Source organism: Lithobates pipiens, unplaced genomic scaffold, assembly GCF_037356315.1.
Source record: "Lithobates pipiens isolate NorthernLeopardFrog02 unplaced genomic scaffold, aLitPip1_a1.2 Scaffold_19, whole genome shotgun sequence".
NCBI classification, from domain to species: Eukaryota; Metazoa; Chordata; class Amphibia; order Anura; family Ranidae; genus Lithobates; species Lithobates pipiens.
Window position 1 is genome coordinate 245,441,411 of NW_027507764.1, and position 16,169 is coordinate 245,457,579.

General features: G+C 46.6%; 1 protein-coding gene across 8 annotated transcripts in view; it reads right to left on the bottom strand.

The window, feature by feature from the left end:
- Window positions 1–16,169, bottom strand: part of PIGM (phosphatidylinositol glycan anchor biosynthesis class M) — a 313,826-nt gene that overhangs the window by 212,407 nt on the left and 85,250 nt on the right. For 7 of the 8 annotated variants that reach the window (XM_077491881.1, XM_077491877.1, XM_077491876.1 and 4 more), the window contains one exon: window positions 1,224–1,465. In XM_077491881.1, the coding sequence (XP_077348007.1) occupies window positions 1,224–1,406 (183 nt within the window). In that variant the 5' untranslated portion in view covers window positions 1,407–1,465. Of the gene's footprint in view, window positions 1–1,223; window positions 1,466–1,572; window positions 1,735–16,169 lie in introns of all 8 variants that reach the window. The other variant, XM_077491880.1, reaches the window with a different exon arrangement.

Consider the following 16,169-nt stretch of genomic DNA (forward strand, 5'->3'; position numbering starts at 1 on the left):
ACATCCATATTATGTCAGTTAGTAATGTGAGAGGAGACTGAAGGAGTGAGGTGAGGAGTAGACAGATATATTTGGATGTCATCGGCATATAATTGAAAGCCATGGGAGGTTATCGAGTGACCAAGGGAGGAGGTGTAGATAGAGAAGAGAAGGGATTCAAGAACAGAGAGTTGGGGGACCTGCACAGAAAGGGGAAATGATGAGGAGACAGATGTAGGCAACACTAAAGGAACGCTGTGACAGGTTGGCAGAGAACCAGGATAGAGCAGAATCATGGAGGCAATGGAGTTCATTGAGAGGAAGTGGGTAGTCAACAGTATCAAAGGCTGCAGAGAGGTCAAGCAGTAGGAGTAGGGAGTAGTGGCCATTGGTTTTAGCAGTTAGTAAATCATTGAGTTTTAGTAAGGCAATTTCCGTGGAGTTTGTTTTCTTTTTAAGATAAATTTATAATTTGTGTTTATTAAGCATGAAATGGAGCTTAGTTATGTAGCATGAGGCTGAATATTCTGCAATATTTACATTTTTGGTAAACTCATTCAATGAATCCAAGCTCTGCAAGCTGAGATAACATGCAATGCATTCACACAATTTCACAGTAACCATAAAAAAAAATCCCAATGTTCAGGCATATTCCTTTATCCCATTGTTTTGCAAATCTAAGTACATTATAAACTGTATCATTGAATTGGTTCTGATATCGCTGTTTTACTAACTTGACAGCTTATTATTTTAAATAGGAAACCTTTATTTTTTTTGCAAATATTAAAGATTCTACCAGCAAGAATGAGTCCTTAAATTTAAAAGAGCACCTGTCATTACAGATTTATTATGGCAGCGCCTGTTAGCACCTTGTGTCATTGCCGCAACACCAACCTTCCCATTAAAGTGAATGGGACTGTCGGTGACTCAACAGCGGGTCAGAGGAGGAGCCACTGCAGAACACAGATGACAGTTGCTCTTTAAAAATTATGATTTAAATCGAGTGAATTTAAAATCAAGCTTTTTTTTACTAACTAGTGATTCAATCAACTCGATTTTAATCAAATCCACCCTGGCTTTGGGCCACGCTTAACTTTTTGCAAACTCTGGATTTATTTCATACTTTCTGCCTGATATGGTCCATGACCCATGCTAGGATTAGTAAATAAAATATTAAATAAAATGGTTGAGGAGATAACATTGTTAACATTATAGTGCAGCAATCAAATGAATCCAATAATTACCTGAGTGACATATTGAGCAGCGTCTGTGAAAACATGGTAATCAACATCTGTGTATTTCACGATCATTGTATGGTCTTGGTAAACTCCATAGAACACAAGGATCAATCTGACAATGAATGCAATTGAATACATCCACAGCTGTTCCCTTAACAAATGGTGAGCAAACTTTACGATCTTCTCCATCTTCAAAGATTCAAGCAAATTAGGCTGTAAGCTCTAGATTAGGGTTCTCTTCCAAAGCTCTGATTCAGGACAAAAAAAATAAATAAATATATTATATATATATATATAATTTACAAAGGACTAGCACAATTATATCCCTGTATTTTGTGTTCAGTAAAATGCCCACCTAAAATGTTTTTGAAATTAGTGACACATTAGTCCCACTGAAACCACCGATTGTGGATTGAAGGTTCCATATCCTTACTGCTCTAACAGTAAAAAACCATCTGCGCCAACCTAAGACTGAATAGTTTCCTCCCAATGTTGGAATCACCATTAAAGCGGAGTCCTGCTTAAAAAAAAAAAAAAAGGATTAAAAGTCAGCAGCTACAAATACTGCAGCTGCTGACTTAAAATAAATCGGACACTTACCTGTCCCAGGGTCCAGCAATGCGGGTGTACGAACCCCTCCTCTCTGTGGTGCTGGCATTGTAACTGTGGGCACACGGCTGTGGCTTCACAGCCGGGCACCCACTGCACATGTGTGAGCCGCGCCGTGGCTGGCCGGGCAATCATCTGGGACCCGTGATGTGTCCCAGCCCAGATGATCGCCGAGAGGGGGAGAGGTGATCTTCCTTCCAGTGCTACGGTGTGTCGGGAGGAAGTGGGAGCTGGGACCATCTGAAAAGGGTATCCCCTCCGCCCAAAAAAATGACGACATGCCAAATGTGGCATGCCAGGGGGTCACCTTCCCTTCAAGCAGAAGTTCCATTTTTGGGTAGAACGCCACTTTAAGATATTCATATATTGCTATTATATCCCTTAAAGAGGAAGTAAACCCTTCCAAACAACTTGGACCTATAGGTAAGCCTAGATTAAGGCTTACCTGTAGGTCCAAGCAATATCTCCTAAACCTATATGGTTTAGGAGATATTTGCCCGAAAATGGGCACCGCTGTCTACGGCGCATGCGCCGTAGACAGCGGCGCGCAGGCGCACTAAATGCGGCAAATCCAAGAATGGATTTGCCAAATTTGTCGACTCCCGTGCGCATGCGCGGGAGTGACGTCATCGCGGCTTCGCCGTATGGCAGCGGCGGAGCTGCGAGACGCGACTCCCGTGCGCATGCGCGGGAGTGACGTCATCGCGGTTGCGCCGCTGTGATTCGTCGGAGCTGCGAGACGCCACAAGCAACATGGATGCGGCGGACTACAGGGGACAGCGGCGACTTCGCTGGCTCCTGTGTCAGGTAAGTGACACATAATGAGCTACTATGCGATGCATAGTAGTCCATTATGCTTTACCTTTGCAGGGAAAAAAAGAGGAAGTAAACCCATCAGGGTTTACTTCCTCTTTAAGTGTCTCTTTACGAAGGAGAATACATTTAATGTTTGTAATTATTCCCCATAACTGAGATCCTCAAGCCCCCTTATTAGTTTTCTTGCAAAAATAAAGCTGACAAAAGATTGTACCCTCCCTTAATACATCCAAAATAGAAAAAAAGTGTTGCCTTTAGTTCTACTTTAAAAATGTATATATGTTGTGCTACCCCTTTAAATGTGAACTCAGCAATGCTAACATTAGACATGGCAATACAGTGACAATCTAAATACAATAAAAAGAAAAAGTGGTAATTGGCATCAATAGACAGTATAAAGAAAATTACAAAACAAAAAGGCGCATCTTCATTTAGGGCCGGTTCACACCCCAATCGCACAGGCAATGTAGTCATGCGATTTTCAGCCTGGTATTTAAATTGGCTGAAACCACAGAAAAAGTAGTGCATGCACTACTTCTCAAACACGCATTGCACCAAATCGATCACTATAACTGTAGTATTAGGCAATCCGGTGCAGGCAAGCCCACAGTGTTTGCAATCCGTGTTTGGGGTGTTAGGAATATACTAAAACCCACTGCAAATTGCACACTCAGCGCCTTTTTGGCACACACGTAACAAGGGTTTCCCATACAGTGTTCCGGTGTGAACGAGGTGGTCTGTGCAAGCAATATTCACACATGCAGGTTTCAGTGATCCACCACGAATGCAAACCCACGCCTCTTACCAGAAGCAGAGGACCTCCACATATTGAGGCAAGGTTAATGATGATCTCAACCTGCTAAGCCCTGTCCAGGAGCTTAGCAGAGCTCAGGACAAAGCTTTGCAGGTTGACATTAGGCTCTCCAGTGGATGATGCTGTTTTCTCTATGCTGTTGCCATTTTTTCCATTTGAGAATATCCTTCCGTTTTAATTAGTAAATCACACATTTTATACTGGTTTTTGCTGTGTCCAGCCTTCCTACTTATGGCCATATGTGACATCTTTGTGGAGGCGATCACTGGTTAAAGTGTGCATGCGCGGGATCGAGAGGTTACCCAGCATGCACCTCTCCAAAGCTAATCCAGGAATAGATTTTGATTGGGCTTCACATGCCCACAATCATGATGGCAACGGCCACAGCAGGAGGCAGAAAAGATTCAGCAAGAAATTTATATTTTTGCTAAATACATAATAAACATTGTATACTAGTTTTTGTATTGAATTAGTAATAATGATAGGATCAAAAAAAACAAATTCCGCTGGAACTCCGCTTTAATTTAGAAATCTCGCAATACCCTGCTCACAGCCTTTACAACAGAACCCTAAGATTATAGGACACATTTTTACAAAATTAGCTAAGCAAAAAACAATATTAAAGTGGAATTTCAGGCTATAACTATCTAATCTTAAATCTGCTCCCGCCGCCCTTCTACCTCCTATTTTAATCATCTTGTAAAGGAAAAGGCTTATACTTAACTATTCTAAGGGCATTCTGGTCCGGTTCCACAATGGGCTCCCCGCGGTGGTTTCAAGGGAGAGGAGGGGCAGCTGACAATCAATGCCTCATAGTAAGCCTATGAGTAATATCACTGCCCAGACATTACATCCATTGTCAGTGCGCTCTGCTCCCCCCTGTAGGCAGCCACTGGGGAGATCACATGACCGGACCAGAGTATCTTGAGAATAGGCAATTATAAGCCCTCATGCACACTGGATGTTAAAATAACATTATAAAAACGCCAGTAGCTTTTCAGTGAGCGTTTCAACTTTTTTCAGCGTTTTTTTTTTCTTTTTTCAAGAAAAAAAAAAATGTTTTCAATGGATCAAAAACGTTAAGAAAACAATGGTGAGACATTTTTTTCTGCTCAAAAACGTTACTGCCCAAAATTGCAGATAACAGCCTATGTGTATATGGACACATAGGATAACATGATGAAGAGTTTAATGACTGTAGAAAAAACCGTCTACTGCCAAAAACAGCTGCTGTAAAAACATCCACTGTACATGAGGCCTTAGCAGGGTGGTTAGACTAGGAATTATTGTAAACCCTCACCTTGTAAAACAACCCATTCAGTTTAAAATAGAAATGAAAGGAAAAACATTTGTGTATAGATATTTAAAAAAAATAAAAAAGCTGTACGCTCTCATCCAGATATTCGCGGGGTGGTGATGCGACAGGGAGAGAACAAATTATCACTTTTTGCTGACGACGTACTGCTAACTATTACCAACCCCCAGATATCCCTCCCCTCTTTGCACAAGCTACTAACATCCTTTGGGGGTATTTCTGGGTACAAGGTTAACACCTCTAAGACTGAGGCCCTCCCGATACACATCCCTGCCACACAACTTTCTAGACTAAAAGAATCTTACCCCTACAGATGGTGCAGTGATTCACTCAAGTACCTGGGGGTTTTTCTGACCCCTTCTTATTCCCACCTGTTCCGTGCGAACTTTCCTGCCCTGTTTCAGGATATAAATAATTCACTACTGACCTGGTCTAAATACCCTCTATCCCTGCTAGGCAGGGTCAACGTCCTTAAAATGTCAGTCTTGCCCAGACTGCTCTATCACTTTGAGACACTGCCAGTTGCCGTTCCGTCCCCTCAGCTTAAACTTCTCAGACGACGTTTCCTTAAATTTATTTGGGCTGATAGGTCTCATCGCTTTGCCAGCTCTGTGGTGTTTGCGCCCGCGGGTCGGGGGGGGTTGGGTGCTCCGGATATTGTGAAATATTATCAAGCTACCCATTTACGAATTATTGCTACCTGGTCCTCTCTTAATGCCACGAGTCGGTGGGCTACTATTGAAAAGGGGGTCCTGTATCCGGTTCACCCATGCTCCTTGATCTGGGGCGCACCATCCCCACTACCCTCCACCCTCAGACGTCAATGTACTGCCCCAATGTCATTTACCTTGGACTTGTGGCAAAAGTGTAACAAAAAGTACTCCCTCTCTTCGGCTTGCCCCCCCCTTACGAATGTCTTATTTAATCCTAATATCCCTGATGGACTGTCCATGGGTAGGATTTCCACGTGGCTAGATCCCCCTCTTTTCCAACTTAGAAACCTGGTACACCCTGTCTCCCGTAGACTTCACGCCTTTGAGACCTTGCGAGAAAAATATGACATTCCCAAACATTCGTTTTACTTCTACCTACAGGTGAGACACTTCTTTAACTCTAAATCTCCGACCTTAACCCTTGACACCCCCACAGCTTTTGAGCATCTCTGCGCTCAAGGTCCACATCAACCTAATTTAATTTCCTCTATTCACCGCATCCTCCATGAGTCGACCCCTCTAACTGAAGTTACGCATCTGTATATGAGTAGATGGTCTCAGCTGTTGGACAAGCCTATCTCCCTGCAGACGTGGGATAGGATTTGGTCCTCTACTTTCAAATCCTCTAGGTGTGTTACGCAAAGGGAAACAGCAATAAAAATCCTTATGTTTTGGTATAAGACCCCCGATGTCATCCACAAATACGATCTCTCAGTCTCGCCATCTTGTTGGCGATGTGGCCTTGACATTGGGTCATTGTTCCATATCTTCTGGACATGCCCTTTGATACGGCCTTTCTGGATAGCGGTGGGGTCTTTGGTGGTGGAGGTGACGGGGGTATCCCTCCCGATTGATCCCCTATATTGCTTGCTGGGTCTCCCTATACCAGGTATACCTAAAAACACCAATCGACTGGTTTCCTACATTTTGCTTGCTGCTAAGAGGCTTGTCCCATTGTGTTGGTTGTCCAATGCAACTCCCCCCTGGCCTAGGTTACTCCAACTGGTGTCTGAAATTCGGAGAATGGAGTATTTGACAGCCTCGGTGCATGATTTGGTTCCCCAGTTCGAAAAAGTGTGGGAACCCTGGGATCGATCAGCATATGGGGCCCCCCCTGCCGGTACGTCCATCTGACTGCAGCTACCGATCGGGGCCCTTTGTTGATGGCTTCCGTCCCCCCCCCTTCCCTACCCTGTCTTGGCCCCCTCCCCTCCCGGGGACATACTATGTTGACCATGTGAATATCCGTTTTTTACCTCTTTTTGGCCTCCGGCCTCTTGATGCTCAGAATAGTTTGTTCGCTTTACATCGACTGTTTGTTATTTATAGTACGAGATATGGATACGCAGTTCACCCTTGTGCCTGCGTTTGTGGACATTTTTCTCTGTCTGTTGTAACGTATGCCTTACATCTTGATCTATATCTTTCTATATTTTCTGATTTTTCTAATGCTTTAGTGTATTGTTTTTGTTTTTGCTTTAAAAAATTAATAAAAATTACAATTATAAAAAAAAAAAAAAAAAATAGGATTTTTTGTACTCTTCGTGCAATCCTTTTCTCTGTAGTTCACTGACTGACACAGCTCCATTCTTAGACCATCGGGTTGTTACGCCACCCAGGAGAGGACTAGGCAGAACATGTTCGCATGTTATAACAAAACTAGAGCTTTCTAGTTCCGCCCAAGGGGCGGTCCCTTAGGTAACAGCCCCCAGCCTGCCTCCTGCAGCTTCAGTATGTCAACAAGCAGTAGAACATAAAAAATAGGAGGGGAGGGTGCTGTGTCAGTCAGAGAAAAGGATTTTATGGTGAGTACCAAAAATCATATTTTCTCTTACGTTCACCGACTGACACAGCTCCTTTACTTAGCCCATCGGGACGTCCCCAAGCAGTGGCAAAACGAGGGGTGGGAAACAGCATAAAACTTCATACACAATGACATGTCGGAACCATTATAAGACTTCACCCACAAAAAAACTGTGTGGAAACAGCAAAGAACTTTTTTCCCACAAAAAAACAGAGTGCTCCTCAATCTGGAAGTCACTACCTTACAAACCGCCTCAAAACTTGGTAACAAATGCAACAGTGCATTTACTAAAAGGTGCTGTGTTTTTCACCAAAAACCCAGAAACATTTTTTAGTGCAATTGCAAATTACACGGCCGCCTGCAAAACTTTGTGGTCAAAACAGGCATCAGCCGATGCACTGACATCTACCTTGTAGACTTTTGTAAAGGTGTGAACAGACGACCAAGTTGCCGCTTTACACACTTGAGCGACAGACGAGTGATGTAGGAAGGCCCAAGACGTTCCAATTGCCCTGGTGGAGTGGGCCGTGACCGGAAAGGGGGGCACCGCCATGCCTTTTTTCGGACCAGCGACCGAAACAAACAAGTCTGAGTCTGACTTCCGAAAGGGAGCCGTATCAGACAAATATACCCTCAGTGCCCGAACCACGTCCAGGGAATGGAGGGCCACCTCTTTAGGATGTGTCGGTTTAGGACACAGAGATGGTAACACAATGTCTTCATTGATGTGGAATGCCATCCTTGTGGATAACCAGATAGGGAGTGACTTGCAAGACAAGGCCGCCAGTTCCGAAAACCCTCCTGGCCGATGTGATGGCTGCTAGAAAGACCACTTTCTGAGAAAGAGTCAACAGAGGGATCTCTCTGATATTTTAGGTTCAATAAGTTTTTATTAATCTTTTATCACAATATAGTCAAATAATGATTGTAAAGTCAATAAAAAAAAACATAAGGTGGGAACAGGGCCAGGTGTCCAACAATGGACTGGCTGGTCCAACAGTGTTAAACACAATATATACTTTACAGGTAATGGTAGGAGAAGGTATACTGTTACAGTCATGTAGCACATTGGGTAAGTGGTAAGCACGTAAATCATACAATACGAGTATCCTACTCGCTGGACTGGGCGCCCCTATGGGAACTTACTCCGTCCAGTACCAGGGAAGGGTGGATATTAGCGCTAAGTTTGCTACGATGAGCCTAACCAAAAGGACAAGGTCCATCTGGAACCCTCAATGGGCGGCGGTTACTAGTTAGTGAACCAGGATGCCTGTAGGCACGTAGAAAGGCCAAGAGAGGCCTGATAGGATAGGAGAGAAGAAGAGGTGGGGGAAAGAGGCGAGGGGGGAAAGGCAGATAAGAGAGAAAAGAGGGACAGGAGGGGAAAGGGGTAGGGCAAAGAGACAGCGAGCTTCATTGAGATTGGGAGTTTCAGTGTCTAAGACCTAAGGTCTTCCAGAAAGATTAGATTAATAGCTTAGTTGGATGTGACTGCTAAGAGTCTATGTTTTAGTTTGTCTGAAGTAGAGTAATGCCTCCATATACTCCAGGTAAAGGAGAATTTAGCCTGTTTATCAAGTACCTTTGCTTGCATGTCTTCCATGAGCATTAAGTTGTTAATTTCACCCACCCATTCTAATAAGGATGGGGAGGTGGTGGTTTTCCAATGTCTAGGGATCAGCTGTCGCCCTGCACAGAGGAAAAATTTTAGTAGGTTGTTTTTCTGTGATTTAATGGAGCCCGGGAGAAGAGACAGAAGGGCAATGGCGGGTGAAGGCAGAAGCGGTTTGTGATAGATATCTGAAAAGATCTGAAAGATTTGTGTCCAAAACGGGAGGAGTACAGCACACTCCCACCAAATGTGAATGTACGTACCTTTTGCGGAGTTGCATCTCCAACAAATGTCGGAGGTAGAGGGATACATTTGTTTGAGATTTGTCGGGACCCGGTATCACCTTGACACCAGCTTGTAGTTCTTTTCTTGTGCGTAACTAGAAATAGTTGATTTGTGGGTGAAGAAGAAGACCCTACTCCACTCCTCATCGGTTATATCTCTCCCAAGTTCCTCTGACCAGATTTTAGCGTACTTAGGTAGTGATCCATGTGAGTGGGTCAGGATCAGTTTGTAAAGTAGGGAAAGGGTGTGACGGGGCGTTTCTGGGAGCATGCATAACTGTTCATATCCTAACAGGGGTCTATGAACTTGATTGGAGTCATGGAGTGTTTTGCAAAAGGACGTCAGGTGTAGATGAGTAAGCCAGTTAATTTTAGAGGATGTGCCGGTTCGATTTGTGACAAAAGTACCTAGTGTGCTGTTAACAAATTGTTGTGCTATAGGCCAGGAGGACCGGCAACTTGGAATCCTCCTCCGACCAGAGGCCCTGGGTTGACTGAACTCCCATTACTCCCCCCCCCAGCTGGTTAGGCTGGCGTCCGTTGTGATCACTGTCCTATGTAGCGGTAGGAATGACCGAAATGCCGGGGACCTCAGCCACCAGAGCAGGGAGTCCCTGACTAACTGGCTCATCTGAATCTGCCGATCTAGGGATAACAGAGATTTGTCCCATTTCGCCAAGATCTCCTTCTGCAAGACTCTGGTGTGAAACTGTGCATACGGTACTGCCTTGAAGGAGCCCCAGGACACAGAAGCGTAGCGACGAGCACCTGCGGTTCATCAGCAGTTTTACCACGGCTCTGAGAGTCTGCAGTTTGTCTGAAGAGAGAAAATAGAAAACTCTCGCTTCCATGGAGTCCAGCAGCAAGCCTAGGTACTCCAAGCACTGAGTCGGTACAATCACCGACTTTTTTAGGTTCAATAGCTGCCCAAATTCCTGCAGGGTCTGCATGGTGATCGCCACATGCTCCTCCAACTCTGAGACGGAAGAAGCTCTCAGGAGGAGATTGTCTAGGTAACCTACGATTGCAATACCGCGTTGTTGCAGCAACGCCAAACCAGGAGCCAATACCTTGGTAAAGACTCGGGGGGCTGATGCCAAGCCAAAGGGGAGAGCCACAAACAGGTAGTGGGCTTCCCCAACTGCAAAATCGCAGAAATTTCTGATGCTGAAGGCATATGGGTATGTGCAGGTACGCATCCTGGATGTCCAAAGACAGCAGGGAGTCCCCTTGATGGAGTGCAGCGACTACTGAGCGAACTGATTCCATTTTGAACCTCTGTACTTTTACAAAGTAATTGAGGGCTTTTAGGTCCAAGATTGGACCTAACAGGAAACATGGCTGCTGGACTACAGTAAAATGGAGTCAGAGCATGCTGCCCCCTGTTCACACCAAAAATGGCCACCGAACACTGAGGGACAGTGAAAAACAGGCAGAGGAAATGGCGCTACATCGATCAGCAGACACAGCCTCCAGACACCCAGGGGATAGACCTACAGACATCCAGGGCACAGCTACCCAGCGCAGTCCCCACCCCAGGTGAGAGCCCCCGTCTATGGCACACACACCGCTCAGCAGCCCATGCAGCATCCCCCATAGGGAAGGGGGGAGGGAAGATAGGGACAGGGAGAGAGAGAGGGAGGTGAGGGACCCCGGAATCGACCTCCCAGGGAATGCCCAGCTGCTCAGCCCCACAGAGGCAGGGAGAGCTGTACTTACCAGTCCTGAGGAGCTGGGGAACATTCCATCATAGACCCACTCTCCGATCAGTATGGAGTGGCTGCTGGCCCGGCACACCGACGCAGACATCAGTAGCCTGGTCATATGTGTGCCCTGGAGCATTACGCCCACCAGCCGCCCCTGGAGCTGGGGAGCATGTCGTGGCCGACCCAGCGCGGAGCTCTGGTCTGCACACGCTCGCTAGCCAGGCTGGGGAGACTACAAGGATAAGGGTATCCAGCCTGTCACCCAGCCGGCTGTTGATAGCAGATCACAGGATCTTTAATCTTGCGCAAAAGGCAAACTTCTGCAGAAAAAATCCAGGTTCCTAGGTCCTTCTCCTTCACTAGGCAGAAGTAAACTGAAGCTGCAGGAGGCAGGCTGGGGGGTTGTTACCTAAGGGACCGCCCCTTGGGCAGATCTAGAAAGTTCTAGCTTTGTTATAATATGTTAACATGTTCTGCCTAGTCCTCTCCTGAAGGTGGCGTAACAATCAGGTGGTCTAGAAAAGGAGCTGTGTCAGTCAGTGAACGTAAGAGAAAGAACATTAAACTTAAACATAATGGTATTTCTATGAGCCTTTTGGGACAGCACCTTGGAGAGAGAGCGCAGCTCCACCCACTCACAGGAAACACTAGCGTGTCAAACCCCCTTTAAATGCAGCTCCTTCCACCATGCCAGTGATGGCAAACCTTGGCACCCCCGATGTTTTGGAACTACATTTCCCAGGATGCTCAACTACACTGCAAAGTGCATGAGTATCACGGGAAATGTAGTTCCAAAACATCTGGGGTGCCAAGGTTTGCCATCACTGCACTATGCCATCAGTCATAAACCAGAATTCCTCTGACGTGCTAGAAGATATAAGAAAAACACACCAACCACAAGAGAGAACATAATATAATTTACAATGCGAAAGGGAGGGTAATAGACACCACAACCACTCTCGTGGAATGGGGGATAATCCCCTCCGGAGGTTCTTTGTCCATTGCTTTTGGAAGCCCTGCTCCTAAAGGATGAACAAGGAAGATGACTTTCTGAAGTCTTTAGTTACTTCCAGATATTGCAAAAGGCATCTCCTGACATCCAAGGTGTGGAAAGCTTCCTCTCTGGGGCTGGACAGAGCTGGACAAAAGGTAGACAATATTATCTCCTGTATTATCTCTTGAGTGTAGTGAAATGAAGAAGAAACTGTCAGGAGAAACCCCAGATTTGTACTTAGAATTGTTCTGTCCGGGAAAACAAATTTAAAAAGGTTCAGAATTTGCAAGGGCCTGGATTTCACTAATCCTCTGAGCTGAGGTTACAGCAACCAAAAAAATTGTTTTTAACCGATTCCTGACCAGCGCACGCCGATATACGTCAGCAGAATGGCAGTGGTGGGAAAAGGGGCGTACAGGTATGTCCCCTTTAAGAATTGGCGCTGCAGGTGCCCGCCAAGTTCTCCACAACCTTGACCGTTGTCCTGACCTTTACACTCCTCAACGGAGGAGTTGCCATCTGAAATGGCCGCATCCGAACTGCGGCCACCATATGCATGAAAATGCGTTTACAACAACATTGTAACTTTCTCTTACGGTAAAAATGGTGTAAATTGCAACCTTTACACGCCCGCCTGCACAACTTTGCGGCCAAAGCAAGCAACAGAAGATACACCAACTTTGTAGAACTTTGTAAAAGTGTGAACGGCCGACCAAGTCACCGCCCTACACGCCTTGGAGACAGACGCTTGGTGTCAGAAAGCCCAGGAGGTCCCAATTGCCCTGGTGGAATAGGCTGTGACAGGGAAGGGGGGCACCTACCCCCTCAAGGTATAAGCCTGGATCACGATCTGTCTGATCCACCGGGAAATGATGATCGACAAGACCGCCAGCCCTTTTTTCGGACCAGCCACCAAAAACAAACAGGGAGTCTGACTTCCGGAGGGGAGCCGTGGCAGACAGATATATCCTCAGGGCCCAGACCACGTCCAGGGAATGGAGGGCAACCTCCTTAGGATGTGTCGGCTTAGGACACAGGGACTGCAATACAATGTCCTCATTGAGTTGGAATGCCAAAACCACCTTTTGCATAAAGGAGGGCTGCAGACGAAATACCTCCTTAACCCTGTGGATGACCAGATAGGGCGGCTTGCAAGACAAGGCCGCCAAATCAAACTCTTCTGGCAGATGTAATAGCCACTAGAAAGACAAATTTCTGGGGAAGAGTCAACAAAGGAATCTCCCTAATGTTCTCAACCGGCAGTTTCTAAAGCGCCGATAGCATAGGTTCCGATCCCACGGGGGCAGGGGTGGTCGACACGGAGGGATGAACCCCTTGCACAAAGGTGCTTACCAATTAATGAAATGCCATAGGGCGTTGGAAAAAGACAGCCAAGGCTGATATCTGTCCCATGATGGTGCTTAAGGAAAGTTTTTGATCAACACCTCGCTGTAAAAACAGCAGGATCCTGGCGACCGAATAGGTGCATGGACGCCATCCCATCTTCTCACACATAGAGATGTAAGCTTTCCACGTACGGTGGTAAATCTTATGAGCAAAGGATTTCCGTGCTCTCAGCATCATGGAAATTACAGTGAGGGTAAAACAGGATGGAGTATCGGACCTTGTGATAGATGGTCCTCTCGCATCGGCAGTTGCCAAGGAACATCCGCCACCAGGCGTACTAGGTCAGGGTACGAAGGACGCCGAGACCAATCTAGGGCAATCATTATTACTGGAATCCCCTCGGCCTCCACTCTGCGGAGCAGGCGAGGTAACAGTTTGAGTGGGGGAAAGCCATAAATCAGTCGGTACTGCTCCCATGGAGCCACCAACGCGTCTGACGCATCCGCCCAGGGGTCTCTGGTCCCGGACACAAACCTCCATACCTTTCAATTGAAACAAGAGGCCAAGAGATCCACATCTGTTGTGCCTCACTGCAGGCAAGAAGCCTGAACACCTGCGGATGCAATGACCATTCTCCTGGGCCCAGCATATGGCGACTTAGGTAGTCCACCTGCCAGTTTTCTACGCCCGAGATGTATATGACCGGCAGGGCCAGCACATGTCGCTCTGCCCACCAGAGGACATGATCGACCTCTCGTGCTGCGGCCAAGCTCCTTGTTCCTCCTTGATGGTTGACATATGCCACCGCCGTGGCGTTGTCTGACTGGATCCTGATCGGACGACCTCGTAGTCTTATAGACCATGTAGAGAGGCATAGCCTGAAGTTCGAGCACATTGATCGGCAGCTGGGATTCTCCCCACGACCAAAGGCCCTGGGTCGACTCTACCCCCAGCACTCCACCCCAACCGGTAAAGTTGGCGTCTGTTGTGATCACCGTCCAATGGAGAGGAAGGAACAATCTCCCAGACCGAAGGGTCAGAGACCTCAGCCACCAGAGAAGGGAATCCCTGACTAACTGGCTCACCTGAATTTGATGATCCAGGGATAACGGAGATTTGTCCCATTTGGGCAGGATCTCCTTCTGCAAGACTCGATGTTAAAATGAGCGCACGGTACTGTTGATTGCGATCCCACGTTGCCTTAACAGCGCCAGAATTGGAGCCAACACATTGGAAAAAGACTTGGGGTGCTGACGCCAGGCCAAAGGGGAGAGCTACAAACTGGTAGTGCTTTTCTCCAACTGCCAATCGCAGAAACCTCTGATGCCCGAGGCATATGGGTGTATGCAAGTACACGTCCTGGATATCCAGAGACGCCAGGAAGTCGGAGAGATAGAGAGAGAGATAGAGAGATAGAGAGATAGAGAGATAGAGAGATAGAGATAGAGATAGAGATAGAGAGAGAGAGAGAGAGAGAGAGAGAAAGCTCCCCAGCCAACCCTATCATACAGAAACCATCTCATGCTGATCTGCTGAAAGAGGTAACTTTAGCAGTCAACAGGCAGGCTTTCCTTTAAAGACATTCCAGTGAAAAAAGAAGAGGCACTTCTCTTACCTGGGCCTGGCTGGTGCATTGGGCACCTGCTTCCACCACTCCTGCTGTCAACTCTGCCTCTTCCTTTGCAAAGTGTGCAGCAGCTGCTGCCGATATCAGAAGATTTTCGAACAAAGCTGCCGGAGTCCCCACCTTGAGGGCCGAAAGTACCTGCTAGGAGATTCATCCCTACCCCATGTGTTCCAGAGGCTGTAACCACTTGCCTCCTGTCAGGAAAGGTTCCCTCCGCTGGTAAATTCAATCATTTGGCATGCAGTACTGCGATCCACCAGCAGGTGTCTCCTGCTGGAATTATGTCATCTTTGGTCCGCAGTACTGGTGTCCACCAGCGGAGGGATCCTGGCAGTATGGAGCAGGTATTGCCCTCTGCAGTCAGGCGTCACATGACTGACAGCAGCCATTATAAATACCCGGCAAGTTCATATACACTTCGCCTTGGTATTGTCCTTGAGCCTTGACCTGCAGCCTGTTTGATACCTGATACCTGATAATTGTTACCTGATACCTGATCCCTGTTACCTGATCCCTGTTACCTGATCCCTGTTACCTGATCCCTGCATCCCTGATCCCTGATCCCTGCATCCCTGATCCCTGCATCCCTGATCCCTGCATCCTGCCTCCTGTACCTGTTCCCTTCTCCTTGTCCCCCCATCTGCTGACCTCCTATTTATGACCCCGGCCTGGCTTGACTACGATTCCGGTACTCCCTTTTGTTGCATATACTGGTTTATTTACTGTTTGGTTGTTTGGTTTGTTCACTTGGTTCGTATTGGTGGTGTGTTCACATTTATATGTGTTTGCTTAATAAATTTACCTTCACTTATTTGTGTCTGGTTCACTTGTCGCAGTCACACAGTTCTGGTCACATCTGGTTCATGACAGAATACCAAGGCCATTCCTGACCAGAAGTGGCTGCACAGGGGAACCATTTGCTTCAGTTTGTTTGCAAACATGAATGCTGATGAGATCATTTATCTTTCTCTGCTGGCATCTGAGAGTGGTGATTATTGCCGCCAGGCTTTGAAAGGATGGTCTAGTGACCAGTTGTTTGCAGCTATGCGTTTGGCTCACTCCCTGGTCGATCAGGGTTATACATTGTTTGAGGAGGTGCAGCCTTTGATAAAGATCTGTACTGAGCTAGCCCTGCCCTGTATCCCAGATGGCCGTGATGATTTCACTCCTCCTTTTAATATGAATCAGGTTGTATCTTTAGTATGGCTTTTTGAAGATGATCCTTCTGATTTTTGTGAACACTACTCAGCCTGTTCCCCACAGGTGATTGCTGAGTGCATTGTATCTGCTCAGTCTTGGGTTAGACAGGGA